The sequence below is a fragment of the Delphinapterus leucas genome, chromosome 1 (genome assembly GCF_059928025.1).
Source record: "Delphinapterus leucas isolate spDelLeu-1000000601 "Yukka" chromosome 1, BTC_Dleu_Yukka2, whole genome shotgun sequence".
Classification (NCBI taxonomy): domain Eukaryota; kingdom Metazoa; phylum Chordata; class Mammalia; order Artiodactyla; family Monodontidae; genus Delphinapterus; species Delphinapterus leucas.
Window position 1 is genome coordinate 161,709,129 of NC_143129.1, and position 26,934 is coordinate 161,736,062.

The 26,934-nt window shown below is 36.0% G+C and overlaps 1 protein-coding gene across 11 annotated transcripts in view; it reads right to left on the reverse strand.

The window, feature by feature from the left end:
* Positions 1-26,934, reverse strand: part of AGO3 (argonaute RISC catalytic component 3) — a 126,826-nt gene that overhangs the window by 30,356 nt on the left and 69,536 nt on the right. For 10 of the 11 annotated variants that reach the window (XM_022575218.3, XM_089896102.1, XM_022575221.3 and 7 more), the window contains 8 exons: positions 23,369-23,456; positions 23,096-23,243; positions 22,549-22,668; positions 19,672-19,794; positions 19,206-19,339; positions 15,876-16,060; positions 2,758-2,917; positions 1,407-1,497 (listed from right to left, as the gene is read on the reverse strand). In XM_022575218.3, the coding sequence (XP_022430926.1) occupies positions 1,407-1,497; positions 2,758-2,917; positions 15,876-16,060; positions 19,206-19,339; positions 19,672-19,794; positions 22,549-22,668; positions 23,096-23,243; positions 23,369-23,456 (1,049 nt within the window). The remainder of the gene's footprint in view (positions 1-1,406; positions 1,498-2,757; positions 2,918-15,875; positions 16,061-19,205; positions 19,340-19,671; positions 19,795-22,548; positions 22,669-23,095; positions 23,244-23,368; positions 23,457-26,934) is intronic. The other variant, XM_089896116.1, reaches the window with a different exon arrangement.

The window sequence follows — 26,934 nt, forward strand, 5'->3', positions numbered from 1 at the left end:
TGCATTTGGAATTCCTCAACACACCAGATTTTTGCAATTTTAATTTACATCACTATCATGGTAGTATCTATTATACTATATGGCATTTATTACTTACATTGTTTCTCACACTAGTCTTTAAGTTCTTGGGAATAGAAGATATATAGCAAAAATAATCAAATTCTATTTACAAGACCTCTGATAATTATAAAAGAAAGTGAATATTTGGTAGAAATGGATTTAGCAAAAAAGGACAATGACAACCCAGAAGTCCAAAAGAATTTAAATGTGCTTAAACTTCCTTGGAAAACAACCCTAAAATAGCAAATCCAAAGTAAGTCTTTAGAAATTTTGTATTATTTTATCTTCTCTAGGAACATTTTAATGAATATCAGAGATTGCTCAATACTACCTCTAGGACACTTGAAATGTACACAATTTATGCACAACATTAAGAATACAAGGAAATATAATTTATTAATAGACAAAAGTCAATTTTCTTCATCAATGAAAAGAGGTTTGGAAAAATAAGTGAAAAATTTAATATTACTATCATTTTCAAGGAAAGATTAAGATTTATCAGATTTTTAAAAGTAAAGATTATAATGAATGATAGAAAAAATATATAAAAAGTCTTACAGTTTAATTTCTGAAATTTATCAAGTATGCCTAAAATATGTTGACATTTTCAAAATGTTGGCATTTGTTAAAATCAAGCAATTTTCTTTCTTTCTTTTTTTCAACATCTTTATTGGAGTATAATTGCTCTACAATGGTGTGTCAAGCAATTTTCAAGTTGGGTAAAATATCATCTGGCTTTATGAAATTTATAAGAAATACACTTTTGAACTGACACAGAAAGGTTACAAATATAAAGGTGGGCAAAAGATAGAACAGGCAGATGTTAAAAGTAAGAGGAGCAGTAATAAAGAATTCAAGTGCAAAGTATAAAACTGGACAAAGATGAGATATTTTATACTGAAAAAAATGCAATCCAGCAAACTTATATGTAATGCATCTTTCTGTAACAAAGACACTACTGAAATATACAAACAAACTCTGAATTACAAAAAGTAACTGAAAATATACAACCATGGAGAGGTCAAACAGACAAATTAAAGTAGGATACAGAAGAGTTGAGTAATATAATTAATAAACTCGATTTAATAGATATATACAGAACTTGCAGCCTCCAAACCAGAGAATAATCATTCTTTTCAAAAACCCAAAGAACATTTGAAAGTTGGCTCTGCATAGATCTACATATAGATATATATATTTATAAAACTTTATAAACATATTTTTTAAACTTTGTATTTATAAAAGTTGGTTTCAAAGAAAATGTAATTAAAATTCAAAAAGTTAAAACCAAAATGTTGATCTTTGTCTAAACTTTAGATAAGATAAACCTGTCTAAAGATACTCACAGCAGCAATAGAAGGCTTCTTCCCATCACCAGCTGGTGGATGAGTGACATCTGCTCCCAAAAAGATCACTGGTTGCTGGAACACAGAAGGTCTTAAACACAGTTTTAAAAAGAGTTAGATCATTTTTTTCATTATTCTTTTACCTATTTCACACTACTGCAACACAACTGCAAGTTGCTGGCATAGCACAGAGGACGTCCATTATAGACAACTTCATAGGCTTGAACTACTGACAGCTTTATTCTCTTAAATCATGAATCTCTAGTAAGAGAAGTATTCAGAGCAGTTTTCTGCCTTAAGCAGCGGTGCTGGTGGTTGCAAAGGTCAACTGCTGCTAGCATTCTTAATAGGCATAAAATGATAAACTTCTTCATATTAATCCACTGATTTGTATCAATAATTCTTTAACCTACTTACATTTTAAGCCAATGTAATCTCTCAAGTAGATAAAGAATCATGAAACCACATTGGAAGGGATTATGGGACTCTACTACTCCCCCGCCTCTGACCAAAAGTATAAAATTTGAGTAACATACATTTAATAGTCATAAAGTAGCTAGCAGTTCATTTTATTTTAAAACTGTATCCTTTAAGATTCAAATGACTCTTAGTTCTTGGAGTTGTTGATAAAATTCTATATTCATGTCATTTATGAATCTCATATTTAATAGGGATGGGAAACAGAGGCAGTATGGAAAAACAGGAAAAAAAGAGCTTCTGTGTCAACAAGATATTTAATTTTTTAGAGCCCTAGTTGCTTCAACTATTAAAAGGAAAACTGTTGTTCAATTCTCCAAATAACAGCCTCTTCCCCATCACCCTATTTCTAGGTCATTACGTGTCATACTTCCTAAGAGCTCTTAGACATGATGGTGATATAACAGTAACATCTGTTGTCCCACTGACTCCACCAGGAGTTGATATGGCTTCCTTAACTGATTTACTTAACTGACATGCCCCCCCATCCAACTCCACCCAAAGCCCCTAAAGGAGGGAAGAAAGGCTTCCCTCACTTTCTAGGTGAGTGAGTTGCCTCATGACACCAGCTTGAAGATGACTACCAAACAATGAGAAAGTTCTTCAAGCTGGGCTCTCCAGTGAAAAATAAATAAAATTCTCAATACTTTCTAGCCAGGGACGAGGTACTTTGCATATTAAATGAAAATGGAGATGGGAGGGGATTTTTCATAAAAAAATCTTGTAAATTTTGCCAATCAAAACTCTTAAGTTTTTGCCAAAATGTCTACTTATCTCCCTTGGCAGGAATCATCAAAGCTGTCTCTTACACAGGTGTTAGATATGGCAATACAGAGAAAAATTAATATTTTATTAGGTGATTAGCTTATCTTACCTTTGATGAGGTACAAGAATATTATTGATCCCTCCAAGTTTAACATTTATCTTTAGGCACAGGTTTGAGAGAGTTTGAGGGGATGTTTTTATTACATTCTTGACTTGAACACACTGTGTAGCCATACCCAAAAGTGTATCTCCAACACGTTTCACCTCCGCTGTGGAACAAATACAAATACCTCTGGTTATAAAAAGGCAAATTTTACTGAAAATTAAGCTGCTATGTATGTTTCCCCTTGTGAAATACACCACTGTATTACAGGATACCAAAACTTATACTAATACTAAAACAATGCTATTAAAATTTAAAGTATACTGCCTTTTTTTTTTTTCAGCCATGCTGCGCAGCTTGTGGGATTTTAATTCCCCGACCGGGGACTGAACCCGAGCCCTCTGCAGTGAGAGCGCGGATCCTAACCACTGGACCGCCAGGGAATTCCCTATACTGCCTTATTTGATTATATAAATGTGCAGAGTTTTGAGGGCATTCAAGAGTGCAATTAGTGGGACTTCCCTGGTGGTCCAGTGGTTAAGAATACGCCTTCCAATGCAGGGACGCAGGTTCGATCCCTGGTGGAGGAACTAAGATCCCACATGCCGTGGGGCAACTAATCCTGTGCGCCGCAACTACTGAGCCCATGTGCTCTGGAGCCTGCGTCTGCAGGCCACAACTAGAGAAGCCCTCACACTGCAATGAAGACCGAGCGCACCAAAATTAAAAAAAAAAAAAAAAAAGAGTGCAATTAGTAATATACTGTCTATCTTAAATGTTTTAACTTGATATCTAGCCAATTAAAATAAACCAGATCTTTTGAATGAACTGTTTCCAACATTTGTGAAAACTGTGTTCTACAATATACAACTATAAAATATGAAAAATAATCCTAAAAAATAAAGTATACTTACTGCCTTGAAGATTAGCTTAAGTATTTAGTGATAATTTTTTCCAGTTGTTTTCTTCATATATAAGGAAGCATACTTTTGTCTTCACGAAAACAGTATAACCACAATAACCGAAAAACCAGAGAAAAATATCATATATAAACCCTTATTAGTATTTAATTGTACTCTCTTCCAATAAGGTTCTCATTTGCATTATTTTAATGCAGTTATAATCACAGTATACTTATAGCTTTCAATCTGATTCTCTAAGCTTTAATTTAGAAATATAGAGGTATTACTGTATAAAGGTTTTTATCCTGTTCCTTTCCTTATCCTGTTTCCTGTTCCTCTCCCCCTCTCTGCCATTGTAACTACCATAAAGAGTTCGGTGTCCATAGCTTCTTTTTTTTTGCAGTATGCGGGCCTCTCACTGTTGTGGCCTCTCCCGTTGCGGAGCACAGGCCCTGGACGCGCAGGCTCAGCGGCCATTGCTCACGGGCCTAGCCGCTCCGCGGCATGTGGGATCTTCCCGGACCGGGGCACGAACCCGTGTCCCCTGCATCGGCAGGCGGACGCTCAACCACTGCGCCACCAGGGAAGCCCCATAACTTCTTATATATAACACATGGAAAACACTTTTAAACAAAAATTGAGAATATACTATACACTCTATTGTGTAACTTGTCATATTCACTTAATAATATAGTATGTTCTGAATGCCAATATATAGATGCCCTTATTATTTATAACAACAGCAGTTACTTTGTTTTTAAATGCCATAAGGTATCTAACCACTACTCATACACCGACATATTTTTAACTTTTTCCAGGTTTCCATTATTTCAAACAATGCTATGAATAACATCCTTGTATATTTAACTTTCATTTGGTTGTATAACTATAGCTTCAGGATAAATTTCTACAGGTAGAATCGAGGGATCAGAGATATATATACTTAACATTTTTATAGATACTGAAAATTTGCCCTCTAAAAAGGTTTATTAATTCATTCAACAAGTATTTAATGAGCCACCTAATACATGCTAATACTGTGCGAAGCTCTGGATATACAATGTTAAGTCAAGAGAGACATTGTTCTTGCCCTCACAGAGCTTATAGTCTAGTCAGAGAAACAGACATTAATTAAATAACTTCAAATTTAACATTGTAACTGCGAAACAACATAAAGGAGTGGTAACAAGGTGCTGTAAGATAATAAAAGTGAGAGAATTTGACCTTGTCAGGGAGGTCAGGCAAAGCTTCCCCAAGGAAGGGATGTCTGAACTAAAATTCAAAAGAATGTGTGTTTACTTGGTAAAGGGTGGAAGATGGATTATGAGAAGCAATACAGGTAGAAGGAAGAGGATAAACAAAGAGTTTCTGTGGGGGAAAACAAGCATAAAGTGAGCTGAATTCTGAAGAGGTAAGAAGTCACGGATTAGGGGCTTCCCTGGTGGCGCAGTGGTTAAGAATCCACCTGCCAATGCAGGGGACATGGCTTCAAACCCTGGTCTGGGAAGATCCCACATGCTGCGGAGCAACTAAGCCTGTGTGCCACAACTACTGAGCCTGAGCTCTAGAGCCCGTGAGCCACAACTACCGAGCCCTCGTGCCAGAGCTACTGAAGCCTGCGCACCTACAACCCATGCTTCGCAACAAGAGAAGCCACCGCAATGAGAAGCTCGCGCATTGCAATAAAGAGTAGCCCCCGCTCGCCACAACTAGAGAAAGCCTGTGTGCAGCAACGAAGACCCAACTCAGCCAAAAATAAAAAATAAATAAATTTATTAAAAAAAAAAAAGTCATGGATTAGAACATGCAAACCCTTGGAAGATAATCTTAAATATCAATTTTACCAATTGTTAAATGAAGAACTACTGAAGTGGGGGTGATAGGGAAGGGGATAAAATCAGATTTGTACTTAAAAATACCACTCTGGACATTAACTATATAAAATATATATATAAATATATATATATAAATATAATATAATATATAAATATATAATATATAATATAATATATTATATTATAAGTAAATATATATAATATAATATTAAAAATATCTAATAATATTAAAAATATATAAAAATATATATAATATATAATTATATATTATATATTATAATAATATAATATATAATATAATATATAATATAATATATAAAAAATATATAAATATATATATAATATATATATATTAAAATATATATATATAAAATAACTATATAAAATCAATGACTGAAAATCAATGACTTGTCTTAGTCTTAGATCCATCAGAGAAAACTGCCACCCCCAAAACAGGTGAATACAGAGAATCACAGCCAAGATCAGCTTACTAGAAGCAGAAGCTGATGAAGCCATTAACTGCAGGAACAATTAAACACTGACTCCTGGGAATTCCCTGGTGGGCTAGTGGTTAGGACTCCACACTCTCACCGCCAAGGGCCTGGGTTCAATCCCTGGTTGGGGAACTAAGATTCCACAAGCTGTGCAGTGTGGCCACCAACCAACCAACCAACCAGCAAAACAAAACAACATGTACCAAAAAACCACACACACTAACTCCTATAACTCAATAAGAAAAAACCCAAACAATCCAAATAAAAATGACCATAGGACTTGAATAGACATTTCTCCAAAGAAGATCTACAAATGTTCAGCAAACACATGAAAAGATGTTCTACATCACTAATCATTAGGAAAATGCAAATGAAAACCATAAAGAGACACTACTTCACACCCAATAGGATGGCTAAAATAAATAAGTAAGTATTGGCAAGAATGTGGAGAAACTGGAACCTTGTACACTGCTGATAGGAATGCAAAATGGTGCAGACTCTGTACAAAACAGTAAGGCAATTGCTCAAAAAACTAAAACAGAATTATATAATCCAGCAATTTCACTTCTGGTAATATACCCAAGAAAAGTGAAAGGAAGGACTGGAACAGAGAGCTGTATACTCATGTTCAAAGCAGCATTATTCACAATAGCCCAAAGGTGGAACTAATCCAAGTACCCACTGATAGATGAATAGATAAACAAAATGTGTATATACATACAATGGAATATTATTCAGCCTTAAAAAGGAAGAAAATTCTGATACATACTATAACATGGATAAACCTTAAGGACATTATGCTTAATGAGATAAACGGTCACAAAAGGACAAATACTATATGATTTATTCAGTCAAATTCATAGAGACAGAAAGTAGAATATAGGTTTCTAGGGGTTGAGGGAGGGGAGATGGGGAGTTAGTGCTGAGTTTCAGTTAGGGATGATGAAAAAGTTCTGGAGATGGATGGTGGTGCTGGTTGTACAACACTGAATGTACTTAATGTCACTGAACTGTATACTTGTTAAAATGGTAAATTTTTTGTTTTATATATTAGTATATTTTACAACAAAAAAGGGGAAGAAAATTCTGATACATACTACAACATAGATAAACCTTGAGGACATTACCCTAAGTGAAATAAGCCAGAAACAAAGGGATAAGTATTGTATGATTCCATTTATATAAGTTACTAGAATAGGTAAATTCATAGAGACAGAAAGTAGAATAGAGGCTACCAGGTGTTGGTGGGTAGGGGAATGGGGTGTTACTATTTAATGGGTACAGAGTTTCTGTTTGAGATGATGAAAAAGTTCTGGAAATGGACAGTAGTTATGGTTGCACAATGCTGTGAATATACTTAATGCCAGTGAATTGTGTACTTTAAGGTGGTTAAAATGGTAAATTTTATGTTATGTATATTTTATCACACATACACACAAAAACTTGTTTAAAAATAGTTAATTCAGGGGCTTCCCTGGTGGCACAGTGGTTGAGAGTCCGCCTGCTGATGCAGGGGACACGGGTTCGTGCCCCGGTCCAGGAGGATCCCACATGCCACGGAGCGGCTGGGCCCGTGAGCCATGGCCGCTGAGCCTGCGCGTCCGGAGCCTGTGCTCCACAACAGGAGAGGCCACAGCAGTGAGAGGCCTTTGTACCGCAAAAAAAAAAAAAAAAAAAAAAAAAAAGTTAATTCAGGAACACTCCTATGAAAACAGTACCTCAGAAGGAATGAAAACTACAATCAAAATTTGGCACCTGGGACTTCCCTGGTGGTCCAGTGGTTAAGACTCTGCGCTTCCACTGCAAGGGGTTCGATTCCTGGTGGGGGAACTAAACGCCCACATGTCACGCAGCGCGGCCAAAAAAAAAAAAAAAATGACACCAAGTGACTGATTTATAGAAGGCATCACCTACACCAACATGAGACAAATGTAGAGGTCCCAAGGCTCTGGCAAAACAGGGCAGGACTACAGAAGAAACTGAAATACAGGCAGCAGCACTCAATAAACAAAAATTAAACTTAAAAAGTATTAGATGATGAAAGAGTTTTTCTATGAAAAAAACAAACGGGATGACAGCTATAAAGGTGCTGTTTTTGAAAATAAGAATTCCAGAATGATTTAACACTTGAAACTATGTGAGTAGATAATTTGATTTATAAGTAAACATAAGCAAATAATTTTTTAAAAAGTGAAGGGGAAATATGACAAATAAAAACTAAGGGAATCTGTTGACAGTAGACTTGCCTTGAAAGAAATGATAAAAGACATTTTTCAGAAAGAAGGAAAAGTATACAGGTCGGAAGTCCAGATCTATATATAAAAAAAAGGTCAGAGAAGGAATAAAAGTAAAATAAAATCTTTTACTTTCTTATTCTTAACTGAACTAAGAGATACTGTTCAAAATAATAATAGCAACAATATATTGTGTGGTTACAACTTATGGATAGGTGAAATGAATGACAGAAATATTGTAAGGGGGAGGGAGGAATTGGGAATACTTTGTTATAAGGTATCTACACTATCTGTGAAGTGGTACAGAATTATGGAAAGCAAACTCAGATTAGTTGTAAATGTATACTGCAAACTCTAGGGAAACCATTAAAAGTAAAAAAAAAAAAAAAGTATAATTGATGTAAGAGAGAAAATGGAATAATATAAAATGCTCATTTAAAACCATAAAATGGAGGGGCTTCCCTGGTGGCGCAGTGGTTAAGAATCCGCCTGCCAACGCAGGGGACATGGGTTTGAGTCCTGGTCCAGGAAGATTCCACGTGTCGCGAAGCAACAAAGCCTGTGCGCCACAACTGCTGGGCCTGCACTCTAGAGCCTGCAAGCCACAACTACTGAGCCCGCGTGCCACAACTACTGAAGCCTGTGCGCCTAGAGCCTGTGCTCTGCAACAAGAGAAGCCACCGCAATGAGAAGCCCGCGCACCGCAACAAAGAGTATCCCCGCTTGCCACAACTAGAGAACGCCCACGTGCAGCAACGAAGACCCAATGCAGCCAAAAATAGATAAATTTATTTTAAAAAAACCATAAAATGGAGAAAAAGAGGGGAAGATAAAATATAAGACCCAGGGACTTCCCTGGTGGCACAGTGGTTAAGACTCCACGCTCCCAATGCAGGGGGCCTGGGTTCGAACCCTGGTCAGGGAACTAGATCCCACTCGCATGCCGCAACTAAGAGTTCACATGCCACAACTAAGGAGCCTGAGTGCCACAACTAAGGAGCCTGCCTGCTGCAACTAAGACCCACCGCAACCAAAAAAAAAAAAAAAAAGACCCAAACTACATGTTGCTTACAAGAAACCAATTCTAAAATAAAGTGATACAGAAAGATATACCATGCTAACACCAAGAAAAAGAAAACTGAAGTTGCTGTATTTTTTCACACAAAGTAGATTTCAGAACTAGGAAGATTAACAGGGATAAAGAGGGGTATTACATAATAATAAAAGGGTCAATTCTTCAAGAAGACAGGACAATCTTTAACATGTATGCAGCCAAGAAAAGAATGCCAAAACAAGTGAGGCAAAAACTGATAGAATTGCAAGGAGAAACAAACAAATCCACTATTATAGTGGAGACTTCAATGTACTTTCATCAGTAATTGACAGATCCAGCAGGCAGAAGATAAGTATATATTCAATAGCTGACTTGAACAATACCATCAATCAACTGATTCTAAGAGTCATTTATAAAATACTTCATTCAATAACAGCAGAATACACATTCTTCTCAAGCTCACATGTAACATTCATTAAGGAAGACCATATTATGGTCCTAAAACACACTTTAACAAATTTGAAAGAACAGAAATCATACAAAGTATGGTCCCAGACCACAGTGGAATTAAACTAGAAATCAATAATGGAAAGATAGCCAGGAAATCCCCAAATATCTATATATTAAACAATATAATTCTATGAGACATGGATTAAAGAAAAAGTCTTGAGAAATTTAAAAATATTTTGAACTAAATGAAAATGAAATACAACTTACCAAAATTAGTGTGATGCAGTGAAAGCAGTACTTAAGAGATAAATTTATGGCACTGAATGCAGAGAAGAAAGATCTAAAATCAATAATCTATGTTTCTACCTTAGAACGATAAAGAAGAACAATATAGGCCTAGAACAAGCAGAAGGAAAAAAATCTTAATTAGAGCAGAAATCAATGAAATTGAAAATAAGAAATCAACAGAGGAAAATGAAGGAAACCAAAAAGCTAGTTCTCTGAAAAGTTCAAAGAAATTCATAAACCTCTAGCCAGACTAATCAAGAATAAAACAGACAACACAAATTATTAATATCAGAAACGAAAAAAGGGTCATTGGCCCCAAGGACATTTAAAGGATAATAAAAGAATATTATGAAAAACTTTAGGCCCACAAATTTGTTAACTTACATGAAGTGGACCAGTTCCTTGAATGACACTACCAAATCTCACACAGAAGAAATAGATAATCTGAATAGGTGTGTACCTATTAAAAAAACTGAATCAATAATTAACAACTTTCCAAAAAAAGAAAGTACCAGGCCCAGATGGTTTCACTGGCGAATTCTACCAAACATTCAAGGAACAAATGATACCAATTCTCTGCAATCTCTTGCAGAAAACAGAAGCAGAGGAAGTACTCATGATTCTGAGGCCAAAATACCCTAATACCCAAACCAGAAAAAGACATTACAAGAAAGGAAAACTACAGATCAATATCTCTCATGAACACAGAGGCAAAATCTTCAACAAAATATTAGCAAACTGAATCCAACAATGTGTAAGAATTATATACCATCCCCAAGTGGGATTTATCCCAGGCACGCAAGGCTGGGTTCAACATTTCAAAAATCAATTAAAGTAATTAATCACATTAAGAGAAAAAAAAGAAGAAAAATCATATGATCATATCAACAGATGCAGAAAAGGACATTTTGCAAACTCGATCATCCATTCATAATAAAAACTCTCAGCAAAACTAGGACTGGAGGGCTTCCCTCGTGGCGCAGTGGCTGAGAGTCCACCTGCCGATGCAGGGGACATGGGCTCATGCCCCGGTACGGGAAGATCCCACATGCCGTGGAGCGGCTAGGTCCGTGAGCCATGGCCGCTGAGCCTGCGCGTCTGGAGCCTGTGCTCCGCAACGGGAGAGGCCACAACAGTGAGAGTCCCGCGTACCGCAAAAAAACCCAACGAAACAAACAAAAAAAACTAGGACTGGAGGGGAACTTCCTCAACTTGATAAATAACAATTATAGAAAGCTTATAGCTAACATCATGTTTACTGCTGAGAAACTAGATGTTTTCCCCCTAAAGTCAGGAACAATGCAAGAATGTCGTCTCACCACTGCTATTCAACATCGTATTGGAATTCCTAGCTAACGCAAGGAAAAGGATATAAAAGTATACGGACTGGGAAGGAAAAAAATAAAACTGTCTTTGTTCATAGAGAACATGACTGCCTACGCAGAAAACCCCCCAAAATTGACAAAAGCTTCCTGGAACTAATAAGTGACTATTGCAAGGTTTCAGGATACAAAATAAATATACAAAAATCACCTGCATTCCTAAATACTAAAAATGAACAACTAGCATTTAAAATTAAAAACACAATACCATTTATAGTAGAAAAAGAAAAAAACAATATACTTAGATATAAATCTAAATGAGGAAAACTATAAAACTCTGATAAAAGAAATCAAAGAAGCTCTGAACAAAGAGATATTCCATGTTCAAGGACAGAAGACTTAACATTAAGATGTCAATTCTTCCCAGCTTGATCTATAGATTCAATGTAATCCCAACAAAAGTCTCAGCAAGTTATTTTGTGATATTGACAAACTGATTCTAAAGTTTATATAGATAGGCAAAAGACCTATTAGCTAATACAACAGGGAAGAAGAAGAACAAAGTCAGAGAACTGACATTATCTGACTTCAAGACTTATCACAAAGCTAAATTAATCAAGACAGTGTGGTTTTAGCAAATGAATGGACAGACAGACCAATGAAACAAAATAGAGTCCAGAAATAGACTGACACAAATATAGTCAATCATTCACAGAGTAGCAAAAGCAATTTCATGGAGAAAGATAATCTTTCCAACAAATGGTGCTGAAACAATTGGAATCCACATACAAAAAAAGAAAAAAAAAAAATCTAGATACAGACCATACACCTTTCACAGAAGTTAAGTCAAAATGGATTACAAACCTATATGTAAAAAAGGAAAACTATAAAACTACTAGAAGATAACACAGTATAAAAGCTTAGACTATAACACCAAAAATGATCTGTGAAAGAAAAAAATTGATGACTTTATTAAAATTTGGACTTCATTAAAATTTAAAACTTGTGCTCTATGAAAGACACTTAAGACAAGGGCTTCCCTGGTGGCACAGTGGTTGAGAGTCTGCCTGCTTATGCAGGGGACGCGGGTTCGTGCCCCGGTCCGGGAAGATCCCTCATGCCGCGGAGCGGCTAGGCCCGTGAGCCATGGCCGCTGAGCCTGCGCGTCCGGAGCCTGTGCTCCGCAACGGGAGAGGCCACAGCAGTGAGAGGCCTGCGTACTGCAAAAAAAAAAGACAAGCCACAGCCTAGGAGAAAATTATCTGCAAAACAGGTATCTGATAAAAAACCTGTATCCAAACATACAAAGAACTCTTAAAACTGAACAATAAGAAAACAAACACATCAATTAAAAAATGAGCAAAAGATTGGAACAGACATTTCATCAAAGATATACAGATGGCAAATAAGCACATGAAAAGGTGCTCTCTCTCTCCCTCTCTCTCTCTCTCTCTTTCTCTCTCTCTATTTTTTTTTTGCCAAGCTGCACAGTTATGCAGGATCTCAGTTCCCCAACTAGGGATTGAACCCGTGCCCTCTGCAGTGGAAGCGCGGAGTCTTAACCACTGGACTGCCAGGGAAGTCCAGTGCTCAATATTGTGTTATTAACGAACTGCAAATTAAAATTACAATAAAATACTACTACATGCCTATTAGAATTGCTAAAATCCAAAAAACTGACAATACCAAATGCTGAAGAGGATGTAGAGCAATAGGCACTCTCATTCACTGCTGACGGGAATACAAAATGGTACAGTCACTTTTTGGCAGTCTTATCATTTGATACAGCAGTTGTGCTCCTGGTTATGTACCAAACTGAGTTAGAAACTTATGTCCACACAAAAACCTGCACATGAATGTTTGAGCAGTATTATTCATAAATGCCCAAAACTGGAAGCAATCAAGATGTCCCTCAACAGGTACATGTATAACAAACTGTAGTACAACCACACAATGCAATATTAAATATTATTCAGCATTAAAAAGAAATGGCTTTATCAAACCACAAAAAGACATGGTGGAATCTTAAATATTGCTAACTGCAAGTGGCCAATCAGAAAAGGGGACATACTATATGATTCCAACTATATAACATTTTAGAAAAGGCAAAACTGTAGAGACATAAAAAGCCCAGTGGTTATCAGGGGTTTGAGGAGATGGAGGGAGAGATGAATAAGTGGAGCACAGGGGATTTTTAGAGCAGTGAAACTATTCTTTGATACTGTCATAGTAGATACGTGACATTATGGATTTGTCAAAACCCATAGACCTGTACACATAAAGAGTAAACTTTAATGTAAACTGTGGACAATATGTTAATAATAATTTATCAATACTGGTTCATTAAATGTACCACTCTAATACAAAATGTTAAAAATAGGGAAAACTGGGGCTTCTCTGGTGGCACAGTGGTTGAGAGTCCGCCTGCTGATGCAGGGGACACGGGTTTGTGCCCCGGTCCGGGAAGATCCCACATGCCGCGGAGTGACTAGGCCCATGAGCCATGGCCGCTGAGCCTGCGCGTCCAGAGCCTGTGCTCCGCAACGGAAGAGGCCGCAACAGTGAGAGGCCCGTGTACCGCAAAAAAAAAAAAAAAAAAAAAGGGAAATCTGTGTACAGGGGAAGGAAGGCATATAGGAACTCTCTATACTATCTGCTCAATTTTTCTGTAAATCTAAAACTGTTCTAAAAAATAAAATCTATTAATTAGAAAAATCACTCACTGAATCACTGAGGGAAGCAGTGTAGAAAATGCACTGAAAGTGAATTAGAGGGAATGAAGGCAAGAATATCAGCTTGGAGGCTATGGTAATATCAACTTTCTCTCCCATCAGCAGTGTATGAGAATGTACATTTATTCATGCCTTTGCCAAAAATGGGTATTATCATTGTTGGTGAAAAATAATTTGTTCTAGTTCATATTTCTTTAATGACTAATGAGGCTCAGCATCTTTGCATTGATAATTGAGCATTTGCATTTCTTTTTTATGTCCTTTGTCTTTTTCAGTTGTTTGTTCTTACCTTGATTTACAAATTCTTTGAGTTTAACACCTTCTGTATTTTATCACAACTTAAAAAATATCTTTCAAATTTTACAACCATCATTTTTAATCACTGCATATTATTTCACCAACATACAACTTACTGTTTAAAACCAGTTCTTACACGTTTTTCAATGTCATAGATATCATTATGAAAATTTTGTGCATAGAGATTTTTCTACATTATGAATTCTTTTCTTTGAACATATGTTTGGAATGGGAAATACTGAACTGTTGACTGCAAGCACATTTTTATACTTTCGATGAAAGGATATTATCAATTTATACTGCCATCAGCAATATATTAAAATACTAGATTCACTGCATACTCACAATCACTAGGTAGTACAGTATTTAAATATATTTGCTAATTTAGTAGCATAAAAATTTTCCTTTTATTAATTTGTACTTTTCTTTATTGGTGAAAACCAACATTTTCTCAAATATTTACTTGTTTTTTCTTGAGAAATTTTGGTTTATATTCTTTGCTCATTAATGTAGGAGAATATAAAAATTTTTTCCTTTGAATGCAATAACAGATCCATATGGATATTTTAACTAATAATAAACTAGCCCTTTGCTGTCTCCATTTGCTGCAAATATTTTTCACGTTCTATGGTTTCCTTTTAATTTTAGATACCTGTGATGTATGGAAAATTTAATTTTTATGCAGTCAAATCTAACAAATTTTCTTATGTGAATTCTATCATTTTAAGCTTAAATAATTATACTCCATTCAGTAGTCTGAAAATTATACTTTCTTTGTGTTTTTCCATGTTTCAATGATTTATACTTAACATATTAATCTCATACACTTTAACTTGTTTACAATAATAATAGCTAACATTTATTGAGCATTCACTGTATGACAGGTGCTATCATAGACCCAGTTTACATATGTAAATTTATTTAATCCTTACAACTACCTTCTACGGGTTAGGTATTTGTAGTATCCCAATTTCATAGATGAAGAAACTCAGGCTTTGTGTGGTTAAGTAATTCAAGTAGTATCACACAGGTAGTATACCTGGCAAAACCTGGGTATTAAGCAGCACAGTCTGACTCCAGAGCCTGTGCTTTTAACTGCTACATTATACTGATACTCAAGTTATCTCAATGACATTCTTAATAAATAATTCTTCCCTTAATCATTGTTTTTTAATGCTTCCTTTACTGAAATTCTTTTCACAGGGTCTCAGACTATTTAGTTTGCTCTCCAGATTTGTCTTTTTATAGTAACAATACATGGTTTTAAATACTATAGCTATAAAATATATTTTAATGTTTGATAGTTTTAGGATATGTGTTAGCGTAATTCTAAAAGGAATACTTTTTTCTTGGCCGTGCCGTGTGGTAAGCAGGATCTTAGATCCCCAACCAGGGATTGAACGCGTACCCTCTGCACTGGGAGCGCGGAGTCTTAACCACTGGACTTCCAGGTTAACTCCCTAAAAGGAAGACTGAGTACTTGAGGAAAAATGCAATCTTAATACAATATCCTTACCATACACTGGTGTCTTCCCTGGCAGGATGACAATAATGAGCTGTAGCCCAGAGTACGTGTTCTTGAGATGCCGGAACATGGGCTCCACGCTGTCTGCCCCCTGCGCGTATTTGCAGAAGCAAGGCTGGCCCTGGATGGGCATCCCTGCATCTTTAGAAATCTTACGCAGCTGGTCCGTGAAACCCCTAGAAGGAGAAATCACTAAAAATAAAACCTTTGTCTAGTCAGCAACACCTACAAATTAGTAATGGAAAGTTTGGGAAGGGAATGGAGAATGAAGCAAAGATTTGTGTGCTACATATAAGAAGAGGTGACCAGACTACTGATGTTAAGGGCAATGGTTGGTCAGTAATCTATTTTGCAAACTAAGAACACTACTGTACAGTTATGTGGCATTTTGTAGTTCACAAAGGACATTAGTAATAGAGTGTGCTGGATAAGAGCTCAGCTCTACAGGTTCCAGTTCTAGTTCTGTTACTTACTAGCTATGGAATTTTAGGCAAATTTTTTCAGATTCTCTCATCTGTAAAATGACCACTTTCAATATAGGGTTGGTGTGAAGATTAAATGAGATAATACATGTGAAGCACTTAGCACTTAGCACACGCATACATTTTCTAATTTGATCCTGACAAGATTCATAAGAAAGTGGTAGGTAAAGTATTACTGCCATTTTATAAATCAGGAAACAGTTTCAGGGACATTAAGTATTTGACCAAGGTCAAATGCTTATTAGACAAATGGCAAGAGTAAGAACTATGACCTAGTCCAGAATTTCTTTCTACAATAATACCTATCTGACACTTAGGATAGCAGGAAAGATTCTGTCCTCAGAAAAGATTAAAAAAAACAAGAAAACATTTAAAAAGAAATGAGGCAGACAGCACTTTAATGTACTTTTATCCACACTGAAAAAACAAAAGACTAATAATTTCTTATTTAAACAAAAGTCTGCACTTAGCCTAGGATAAATAAGTAATAATGTTGGGATTTAACAATCACTTTACTTGTTTTTAAAACAAATACGGTCCTACGTCAAGGATCTGAGTGATCTTTGCTCAAAAACACTGATTCCCTCAGGACAGAGATGGAGTTTGTAGGAATTCCCTTCTCCTTATTAGTATTTAATTCAAGAAAGTATGAAGTTGAATATTTTCAGTTAGCCTGAACAAGAGCCATAAGCCCAATGATTATGAGACTTCTATCAAGCCATGAATAAAAAATGTAAAATGAAAAGAATATCTCGAAAAACAGTTGGAGGTGTTTTCTTTGGTCTCTGGAGGTCAAGTAAAATAATAGCAGCATTCTTCTTAACTGTCCTCATGACATTTTACTTGAAAGCCAGCGGATAAAAACTATATTAAAAGGGCTCCCCTGGTGGTGCAGTGGTTGAGAGTCTGCCTGCCGATGCAGGAGATACGGGTTCGTGCCCCGGTCCGGGAAGATCCCACATGCTGCGGAGCGGCTAGGCCCGTGAGCCATGGCCGCAGAGCCTGAGCCTGTGCTCCGCAACAGGAGAGGCCACAACAGTGAGAGGCCCATATACCACAAAAAAAAAAAAAAAAACTATACTAAAAAACATATACTAAGTGAACCTTAAGACATAAGATTTGGAGCTAATAAAAAGAAGTGAACAGAATTAAATAGAAAATAATTTTTCTCACATGAAGGAGGCAAATTCTGAATTGACCTGGGGTAAACTGGTGTCTACGTCACTCAAGAACTATTCATTATGGGCATATTTTATAGGATCTGTTAGTGGAGACTTAAATTAGACCATAATCATTTTCTTAGGGAAATTAGATTCCAGAGGGGAGACAAGAAACTTACATGGATAATTATAATATAATTCTATTTTATACAGGAAGTGACAAGTACAAATGGAGAGGATATTGATAAACTACTATGTTTACTACTATGGATTATTTCCAGCATCACAAATCACAGAAGACTGGCTATTATTTAGAAATGTAGAGATAGGAAGGAGGCATTTTCAGTAAAGAGCAGAATGAGTGGAAATGGAAAAAAATACCAGACAGAGGGCATACAGTACTCCTCTTTGTCCAGAATATATGAAAATGGAGAAAGGACTTAAGAGGCAAATGAAAATTTTTAAATGTTATATGATTTTTAATGTTATTCTTTGTCAAAGAGAAACCTAAAAGTTTTAGAGTGGAGGTAGTCACAAGTGGAGCTGGTGCTCTTTTCACAGTAGCACAACTCCTCAAACAAGAGTAACAGCAGAAGCCCTTGAGACTGCCAATGCCCCAAAGATTAGAGAGTCCCAAAGGAGATGGTGTAGAGGAGAAAGGAAGCCAAAGTGATAAAAAGAAAGCAGGAAGGCAAGAATGGAGAGAATGTCAGGAAGGTAGTCAATTGTATCTAATGCTGCACAAATTTTGAGGAAAAATAATGGCTGAGAGGAGACCATTAGAATTGATAAGCACAAAGATGCTGAAGTTCTTCCAGTAACCAGTTTCAGCAGACCACTAAGATTTCAAGGAAGGGGAGAGAATGGAAGCCTGGAAGCCTTAAATCAGGTAAAATGAAAAATGAAGGGCTTCCCTGGTGGCGCACTGGTTGAGAGTCCGCCTGCCGATGCAGGGGACACGGGTTTGTGCTCCGGTCCGGGAGGATCCCACATGCCGCAGAGCGGCTAGGCCCGTGAGCCATGGCCGTTGAGCCGGCGCGTCCGGAGCCTGTGCTCCGCAACGGGAGAGGCCACAACGGTGAGAGGCCCGCATACCGCAAAAAAAAAAAAAAGATTTTGTGTTTGTTTTAAATTTAAACAGAAGATTGTTGAGGGAAAGAATCTGGAGAAGAGGAAAAGTAGTGGAGATGCAGGTCAAATTTTGGAAAGTAAGGAAGTGAAAATGAGAAATTAAATGACTCTTTCAAAGAACTCAATTGAGAAATAAGGATGTTATTTAATCCTCATTCAGTAAATAGGTACTATTATCTCTATTTTTAAAAGGTGAAAAGTGAAGCATAATGAGATTAAATAAATTATCCATGGCAGTAAGACTAGGAAGTGGCAAACCTGAGAATTATATCTAATCTGTTCGCCATCAAAAGCCAATGGTACTCCTGCTATACCACATAAGCTAGTCCATTAGGATGCTTGTAAGAATGAATCAGTGACTTAGATATGACCAACAAATTCAGGAATCTTCATCAAAGTAACGAAAAGAAACATTTTTAAAGGTTCAGTGATTAAATATACTTCATATTGAGGCAACACTGGTTAGAATATTAGCTGAGTAATTTAAAACTGAAATACAAAATTTAAACACAAAATGGTCCCAAAGTGAAACTAATGACAAGCCTTACTTCAATATTTCTTCTCTGCACTGCCTCTGTGTGGCAAAACAAGCTATAGCCCACATTTTGATTTCAACTCCTGTGTGGAACTGTTTCCCTCGCATGTCCCATACTCCGTGGCTTGGTGTTGCTACTGTCCGATTCTACAGAGAAAGAGAAATAATAAGGCAAAAATGAACAAACATTTAATATATAACTTATTTGAATGAGCTGAAAATAAGCATTTCAAATTGCTGAACTGATATATATCTGATATTCTACATGGAATAGGCTGTTCTAAATCAATATTTTATATTTTTATCATAGAAAAACAAAAGTTCTACGAAGTTCAAGCAAAGACACTGACCTTGAAACAAACAAAAAAAACTGTTGGAACAATAAAACACTTTTTAAATTCCAGACTTAGCTAGGAAGCCCTTCTCTCCATACACAGAAACTGTATGATTATAATTTAAAAACTATCAAGAGGTTTTACCCGGCCACCATACTGGAGCATAGGTGCTGGAAGTACGCGTCCGGTTACATGGGCCATTTCATCCCGAACTTTAAATTGAAACTCCTGAACAAATGGATCTGTTTCATAATTTGCACTTCTTACCTAACAACAGAAAAAGTTTGTAGTTACTTTCAAAATTCCCCCAAATTCCCTGCTTTAGAACCCTCTAACTTTTTTTCTTCACTGTGTCAACAATGTCTTATAATACTGACAGGTGTAGATAATGGTAACCTCACTATAGAGCAGAGAATCTTAACTTGGGGACCACAGATCATGAGTGGACTGTAGGAAGTCTGTGAACCTCCTGATAATTTACAGAACATTTAAATGTATTAGGTTGCATAAGAAGAAATTTCAACTATTTATGACTCATGAAAATGGTAACTTTATATGATTAAGCCTCATATACTTTGAGAGGGTGGTTGAGAGACTGCAAGAGAAATATAAGGTTCAAAAAGTTCGTATGGGTTTTCCCCTAATAGCTTATGGAAAAACCCGAATGAACTTTTTGGCCAACCCAATACCTGACCTAAAAATGGTTAATTACTTCTAATTAGAGGATCTGGATATATACTATTGAAATTTATTTTATGTAGATCTCGACAGCAAATATCAATAATCCTAAGGCTTTTTTTCCTAATTGATTACAAGTTATACAAAATCTCCTTGAATATTTTCAGATAAAACAGCACATTATAAAATTTACTTAAGAGATACACTTGAGACAGAAAAGAAAGCCAGTATGAGATACAGATTATAATTTTTATGTAATATACCAAAATGTGCAAAGATAAAGAATTTATTGTAATTCAGTGTAGACTTGAATCTCAAAAGTGTAATTCATGCTCATAGTGTGCTATAATGCGTTTTTCAAAACATATTTACTTAGTCTCAGAATAAAGGTCAAACAAGGTTACAAAAAAAGGCAATGCTCAATTCTTTGAGTAACACTCTATTAAAAAACACTATATAGGGCTTCCCTGGTGGCACAGTGGTTGAGAGTCCACCTGCCGATGCAGAGGACACGGATTCGTGCCCTGGTCCGGGAAGATCCCACATGCCGCAGAGTGGCTGGGCCCGTGAGCCATGGCCACTGAGCCTGCGCGTCCGGAGCCTGTGCTCCGCAACTGGAGAGGCCACAACAGTGAGAGGCCCGCGTACCAACAAAAACAAAAACAAAAACAAAAACACTATATAATCTAAGTATGTAAAAAGAATCTCCCCACAATGTGCAGGAAAATTTGTTTTCTAAATTAGGCATCTAACTAATGCATCTAACTAATGTATCTTTTCTTCAAGCTTAAATGCCATTTTTTTTCTGTAAGGTTACAAACAATAACAACAACTACTATTTACCAGGAGTTGGTAGGTGATGTGCTTGTGCTAAATGTTTTATAATTAATTTTCACAATAACCTATGACTATAAAGTAAGTCTTTTATAATCTTTATTTTACAGAGGATAAAATTAAATCTCAGTAGTTAAATGATTGGCCTAAAACCATATAGCTAAGCAAGTGATATATAATTTGAAACCATGTACATTCTGATTCTAGAGTTCCTACTCTCAATCACTGCACCAGCCTACCAGATGCTATAATTATAATAATACAATAGTAACAGTAAGTGAGTAAAGAAGTTAGACCTTGAACCCAGAGCTGTTAGATTCCAAAGCCTGTGCTTTCAATCACTGTACAATATCATCTCTCTGAACAGAAAAGCTGTAATAAATGAGTTAGAACTAGTTATTGAGATTTTATATTGATAGTGAGAGGTTCTAGTCTCTTAAAGGTTTTAAAATTTTGTCATAGTAGATCAGAGAAAAATCCATGATGAGAACCAGCCTGTATTTTCCTAATTAAATATCATGTAATAACTTACTCTTTACAAACTACATTGGAAAAAAAGGTCTTCTTTTTTTTTTTTTTGGTAATTGCCTTACAAAATGAAAGAGCCAATTCTGTAACCCTTTTCCAACAATCTCTAAAACTGCTTTTGAAAGTGTTATTAAGTTGTTTTGGGTAATGTTCTGATCTCTAGATTTTTTTCTCTTCACTTGGGCAATTTACATGGTATTCAAGAAGAGAGTAAGATAAGATCCAGTTGTCTTCATTTTTCATTTTGCCTTAATTCCGTCTTTTTTTTTTTTTTTTTTTGCGGTACGCGGGCCTCTCACTGTTGTGGCTTCTCCCGTTGCAGAGCACAGGCTCCGGACGCCCAGGCCCAGCGGCCATGGCTCACGGGCCCAGCCGCTCCGCGGCCATGTGGGATCTTCCCAGACCGGGGCACGAACCCGCGTCCCCTGCATCGGCAGGCGGACTCTCAACCACTGCGCCACCAGGGAAGCCCCGTCAGTTTTAAAAGTAGTATTGATGTCTCTTTTCTCCCCATTTAGAACAAGGAGACAGCTTAGAGATCCCATACGGCTGGAGCTGTCTTATATTTCTTTATTCATCCTATACGGTTACCAGTGTTTACAATGGAGCTAAGCCATCCTACTTTGTGTGTTAAGACTCTCACCATTGCTAGTCATAAAACTTTGACTTTTCTTCCTTTTCTCTTCCTCTTTTAGGTGGAAGGTAATGAAGGTCCAGTTTGCTAAACTGAAACATTAGTTCTGAGAGTATCTGTTCTGAATCTAATTAAAGAGCTTGGGGTTAAATTAGAAGGATCTAGTCTAACCCTTTTCATAGAACCCACTAAGATTCACCCCTAGAATACCACTAGATTACTTCCATAATCTCTTTTAATTCTGACAGCCCATGAAATGGTAATAAGGTATGAGTTGATAAGGACATGGTTCTTTAGAGCTCACCCTCATATGTTTTTAATTTTCATTTCTAGGGTTAAGTACTAACCAATCTGCTAATTTCCTCTTGTCTATCTGGTGCAGATCTTGCTGTTGCTTTGATCATAGTGGAGGTTTGATTGTCCGTTAGCTTCTTGATACATCGTTGCCCTGCCACAATATTACAGACCTACAAATGGAAAAAAGTTTTGTACTAGATATATACATCTTTCTTAAAATTCTGAGTGCCAATTACATGTGAGATTAAATTTTAATATCTACTCCATTAAACCACTTCTGTTTAATATCATGTTAAGTAAAAAAGCAGTAAACAATACTGCTTTACAGTATGATTATAATTAGGTAAAATATACACTGCATAAAAAGGCTGAAAAGAAGTGTACCAAAATGCTAACAGTGGTTACATTTAGAGTGGTAGGACTGTGGATGAATTTTTTCCCATATTATTTTATAGCTGAAAATTTAGAATAAAAGGAAATTTAAAAACAGTTCAGTCTCCAAAATAAATGTGAGAGTATGAAGTAAGTTATAGGTCATTAAAAACCCCAACAGAACGATGAATAAGAGGATATTAATAAGCAGCCTAAACACATTACTTCTAGTGGCAGATAGGTATGTTTCTGCTCCTGCCCCACTTGCAGACAGGGAAGGTGTGGGTACTTCAGCTGAAGAGTATACTTTTCTCTGAAATACTGTGCTACTGTTCTCTCCACAGTTTGGCCATTTTCTAACTGTAAAGGAAAGCTGGAAAAAAAAAATTACACATTAACAACTCTTATCTCATTATGAGCCAGCAAAACTCCCAATCTACTAACTAGAGCAAGCTGCCTCACATCATCTCTGCTCTGACAAACACCAGCTTTTCTTACGTTTGATGACTGGCAGGCCTTCTTGTTACATTACAAACACGGTATTTCCGTCTCATTGTTCCACAATGAGTCACTTCAACCTTCAGACCTGTTCCCAACAAGAAAAACTGAGGTTATAGAACTGTCACATGTAAAATATTTATAACTATAAAGCCTGTTCACTACTATAAAAACTCAAATTCTAAACAGAAAATCTGTGATACAGGCAATGTGATATTAACAAAGGATTTTATATATAACATTGTTAACAACAGTTACAATCATGATAGGCCTAACTCCAAACCTTTTCCCTATTCTATCCAGCTATTAAAAAATAGTATAAAATTTGCAAAGCCTGTATATAAAGGGATAAAGTTCTCCATTAATAAAAAACCCTGCTTATAATGCAGGTTTTTATGCTGGTCGAGGGAAGGAGCAAAGGGAGTTATGATAATTCTCAAGATATTCTATAACCTTCAAAGTATGTGATATCTGATTTGCCCAGTAATCACATACTGACTGAAGATCATAATTTCATATAGCTGAAGAAAAAAGTCCTTCAAAGATTTTTAATGCAGGAAGGAAAAAAAAAAAAAATCCCAGGCCCTTTTAACAGAAGTGGAGTGACAATTTCGCTGAAGGATAATATAGTGATACAGTTCTTTTACTACTGTTAGAAATCAAATGCAACCAAAATAATTCCTAGAACAGGTAATCCAGACCTTCTTATGGAATCAATGATCCCTTTGAGAATCTGATGAAAGCAATAAATTCTCAGAAAAATGCAACATACACTTAATTTAACATATGATTTTAGATGTTTGTGGATCTGTACGTCCATTTGTGGACCCTAGGGGTTTGCAGATCCTAGGCCTGCTTTAGAAAGTGAAGCTGTGGGCTTTTAAAACACTGGCTGAAATTCTTTGGGATGAATTTTCCTATGCAGTGGTGTACAAAAGAATTTTCTGAGATGATGGATTGTTCTACATCTGTGCTAAAATCACCAGCAATATGTTACTGCACACATGAAATGTGGCTAGTGTGACTAAAAAACTAAAATTTTAATTTAACTTTAATAAATTAAAATTCAAATAGCTACATGTGGCTAGTGGATACTCTTGGAGCTACCTAGAGAAGAGTTAACAAACAGATACAGTGGCTACTGGTCACAGATAAGCAACTCCATTTCTAAGGCCTATACTCCAAAGGAGGAAAATCTAAAAAGGGGTAGATGGAGGACAACTTTTAGTTCCCTGATAGTATTTACGGTTATACTTTTGTATTATTTTCCTTTTATATCTGTGTATCCTATAATGCAGAGGTTCTCAACCAGAGGTGACTCTGACCTCCAGGGAAGGTTTGGTAATGTCTGCAGACATTTTTGATTGTTATGACTGGGGGTGCTACTGGCATCTAATACATGCTAGATTTTGGAATGCTTGGATCCAGGGATGCTGCTAAATTATACTGCAATGCACAGGACATCACTACCTCCCATCCCCAACCACAACAAAGAATTATCCAGCCCAAAATATCAATAGTGCCAAGGTTGAGAAACCCTGATACAGTATAACTTATTTTCGTATCTACTAACTGCAGAGCCAAACACAAAGTTCAATCATAGTAATATTTTCTTATGACGTATCAGCATAAATTAAGATGTTAAATGGACACAGTGTCACTGTACCAGATTGGTATGAGGTTTTCTTAAGAACTACTCCTAATTGAATCAGTGAGAAATAGTTTTTATTAGTAACTACCTTTATAAAACTAAAATTTCAGATCAATTAGAGCATTTACTATGCCTCTATAAATAAGACTAGGAAATACTACCAAGAGAAGGCCTTTTAAGAAGGAAACACCAACATATGAAGTAAGCAAGATGTAAAAATATTGTTTAGGGGGAAAACACGATAGAAAAATTTAAAACAAATTTCTGTTATCTATACCACTTAGCAATTTGTTTTCAAATCTTCCCCTTGAATTAAAAAAAATTATCAGTAAGGTTCTACAAGCCTACTAAATAAGTTTTTATCAAAAATAAAATTGATGTAAAGCAACTATACTCCAATAAAAATTAATAAAAAAGTAAAATAAAATACTCTTACATACATATGGTACTTTTACCATAAACTTCCTCCAATATTTCTGCTATTTAACTATGATGAATTACGGCACAAAGAAACCACCCTAAAGTTACCATTAAATATCTAGGAAAAAGTTCAACTAGAACCAAATAATATTGTACTAGGAAATCTATTCATTATAGCACACTTTGTATCACTATTTAACAAGCTTCATCAAATTCCTCATGCTAACTAAAAATTAAACCCAAATACATAATACAAAACATGTAACTTTGATTCTCTTGTGTAATTGAGGTAGGAATACATGACGTACTTTAAAGAGTCCTCTTTTAAAAAAAAAGCCTTCTTGACTTTGAATGGAGGAAAAAATCATCAGTATGTCAGTTAGATCCAACTCAGATTTTTCTACCCCAAATCTACAGTCATAGGTGCCTAAGGATTAGATCCAAATCCAGGGGTTAGCAAAAAGCTGAAATTTAAAAAAATGGACTAGATAATTCTCTGCCCAGGTCCCTCCCCAAACCCTCCATCCAACAAAAAATGTTTTTGGCTTTAATAAATCAAATATTTAACCTATAAACTTGGCTTTACCTTCACTATAACATCAACTTTATAATGCTTTCTAGTCATTTTTTCAGTCATTTCTTTGGCCCCCTGAGCAGTTGAAGTTAAGATCGAGTCCATGCTCTTCGGGCAGCAGTTGAATCCTTGTTCTGTACATCTTGTATTTTCTGTGATAGAGTGGTGATATGAGTTGATTGCATAGTTACCGCAAAATAATGTAAGTGACTTCATGATATCAGAGGTGGTAACTAAGCAGCAACTCCACTGGAAACCATGGCATTTAGATGATCACATATTAATGGTGGGTAATGCACTACCTCCCAACAATGCTAACTGTGCAGTTAATACAGATTATGAAAGGACAATGGTATGATTGCAATATAAGAATATATAACACTTTCTTATTCTGACACTTAAATAACTTGAGATAAATGGATGCCTATTTTCAAAGCAGGAAGAATTTTCCTTTAAATGTTTTATTACAATGACCATCTCTCTCCTGGTTACTAAATGGCAAAGAATAAAGGATTACTGGAGCAAGCAGGATGTATTCAACTATACTAATTGATTTGGGGAACTGAAAGATGTTCAGAGAACAAACTTCAATGCTTCATTCAAATCACAAGCTAAAAATTGCCTGTAACAAATAGGTAAAACCTTAAAATAAAACGACATAATTATTTCTGACAATTGAAGATCTAACATTTAGTTTAAATAGAATTTATACTATTCATTCTAATTAGAGAATATCTAATTTCTCTTTGTGTCTAAATAATAAAGAACTAAATACAGTGGAGTCACATCTTACATGAGGATTAGGTTCTAAAGTCATGAACAAGGCAAGAATTTTACGTAATCAAAATTACTGTTGAAAAATCCCTTAAATTGCAGATAAAGTACACTATGTGTGGGTTTGCACATAAAAGTGTACATGTA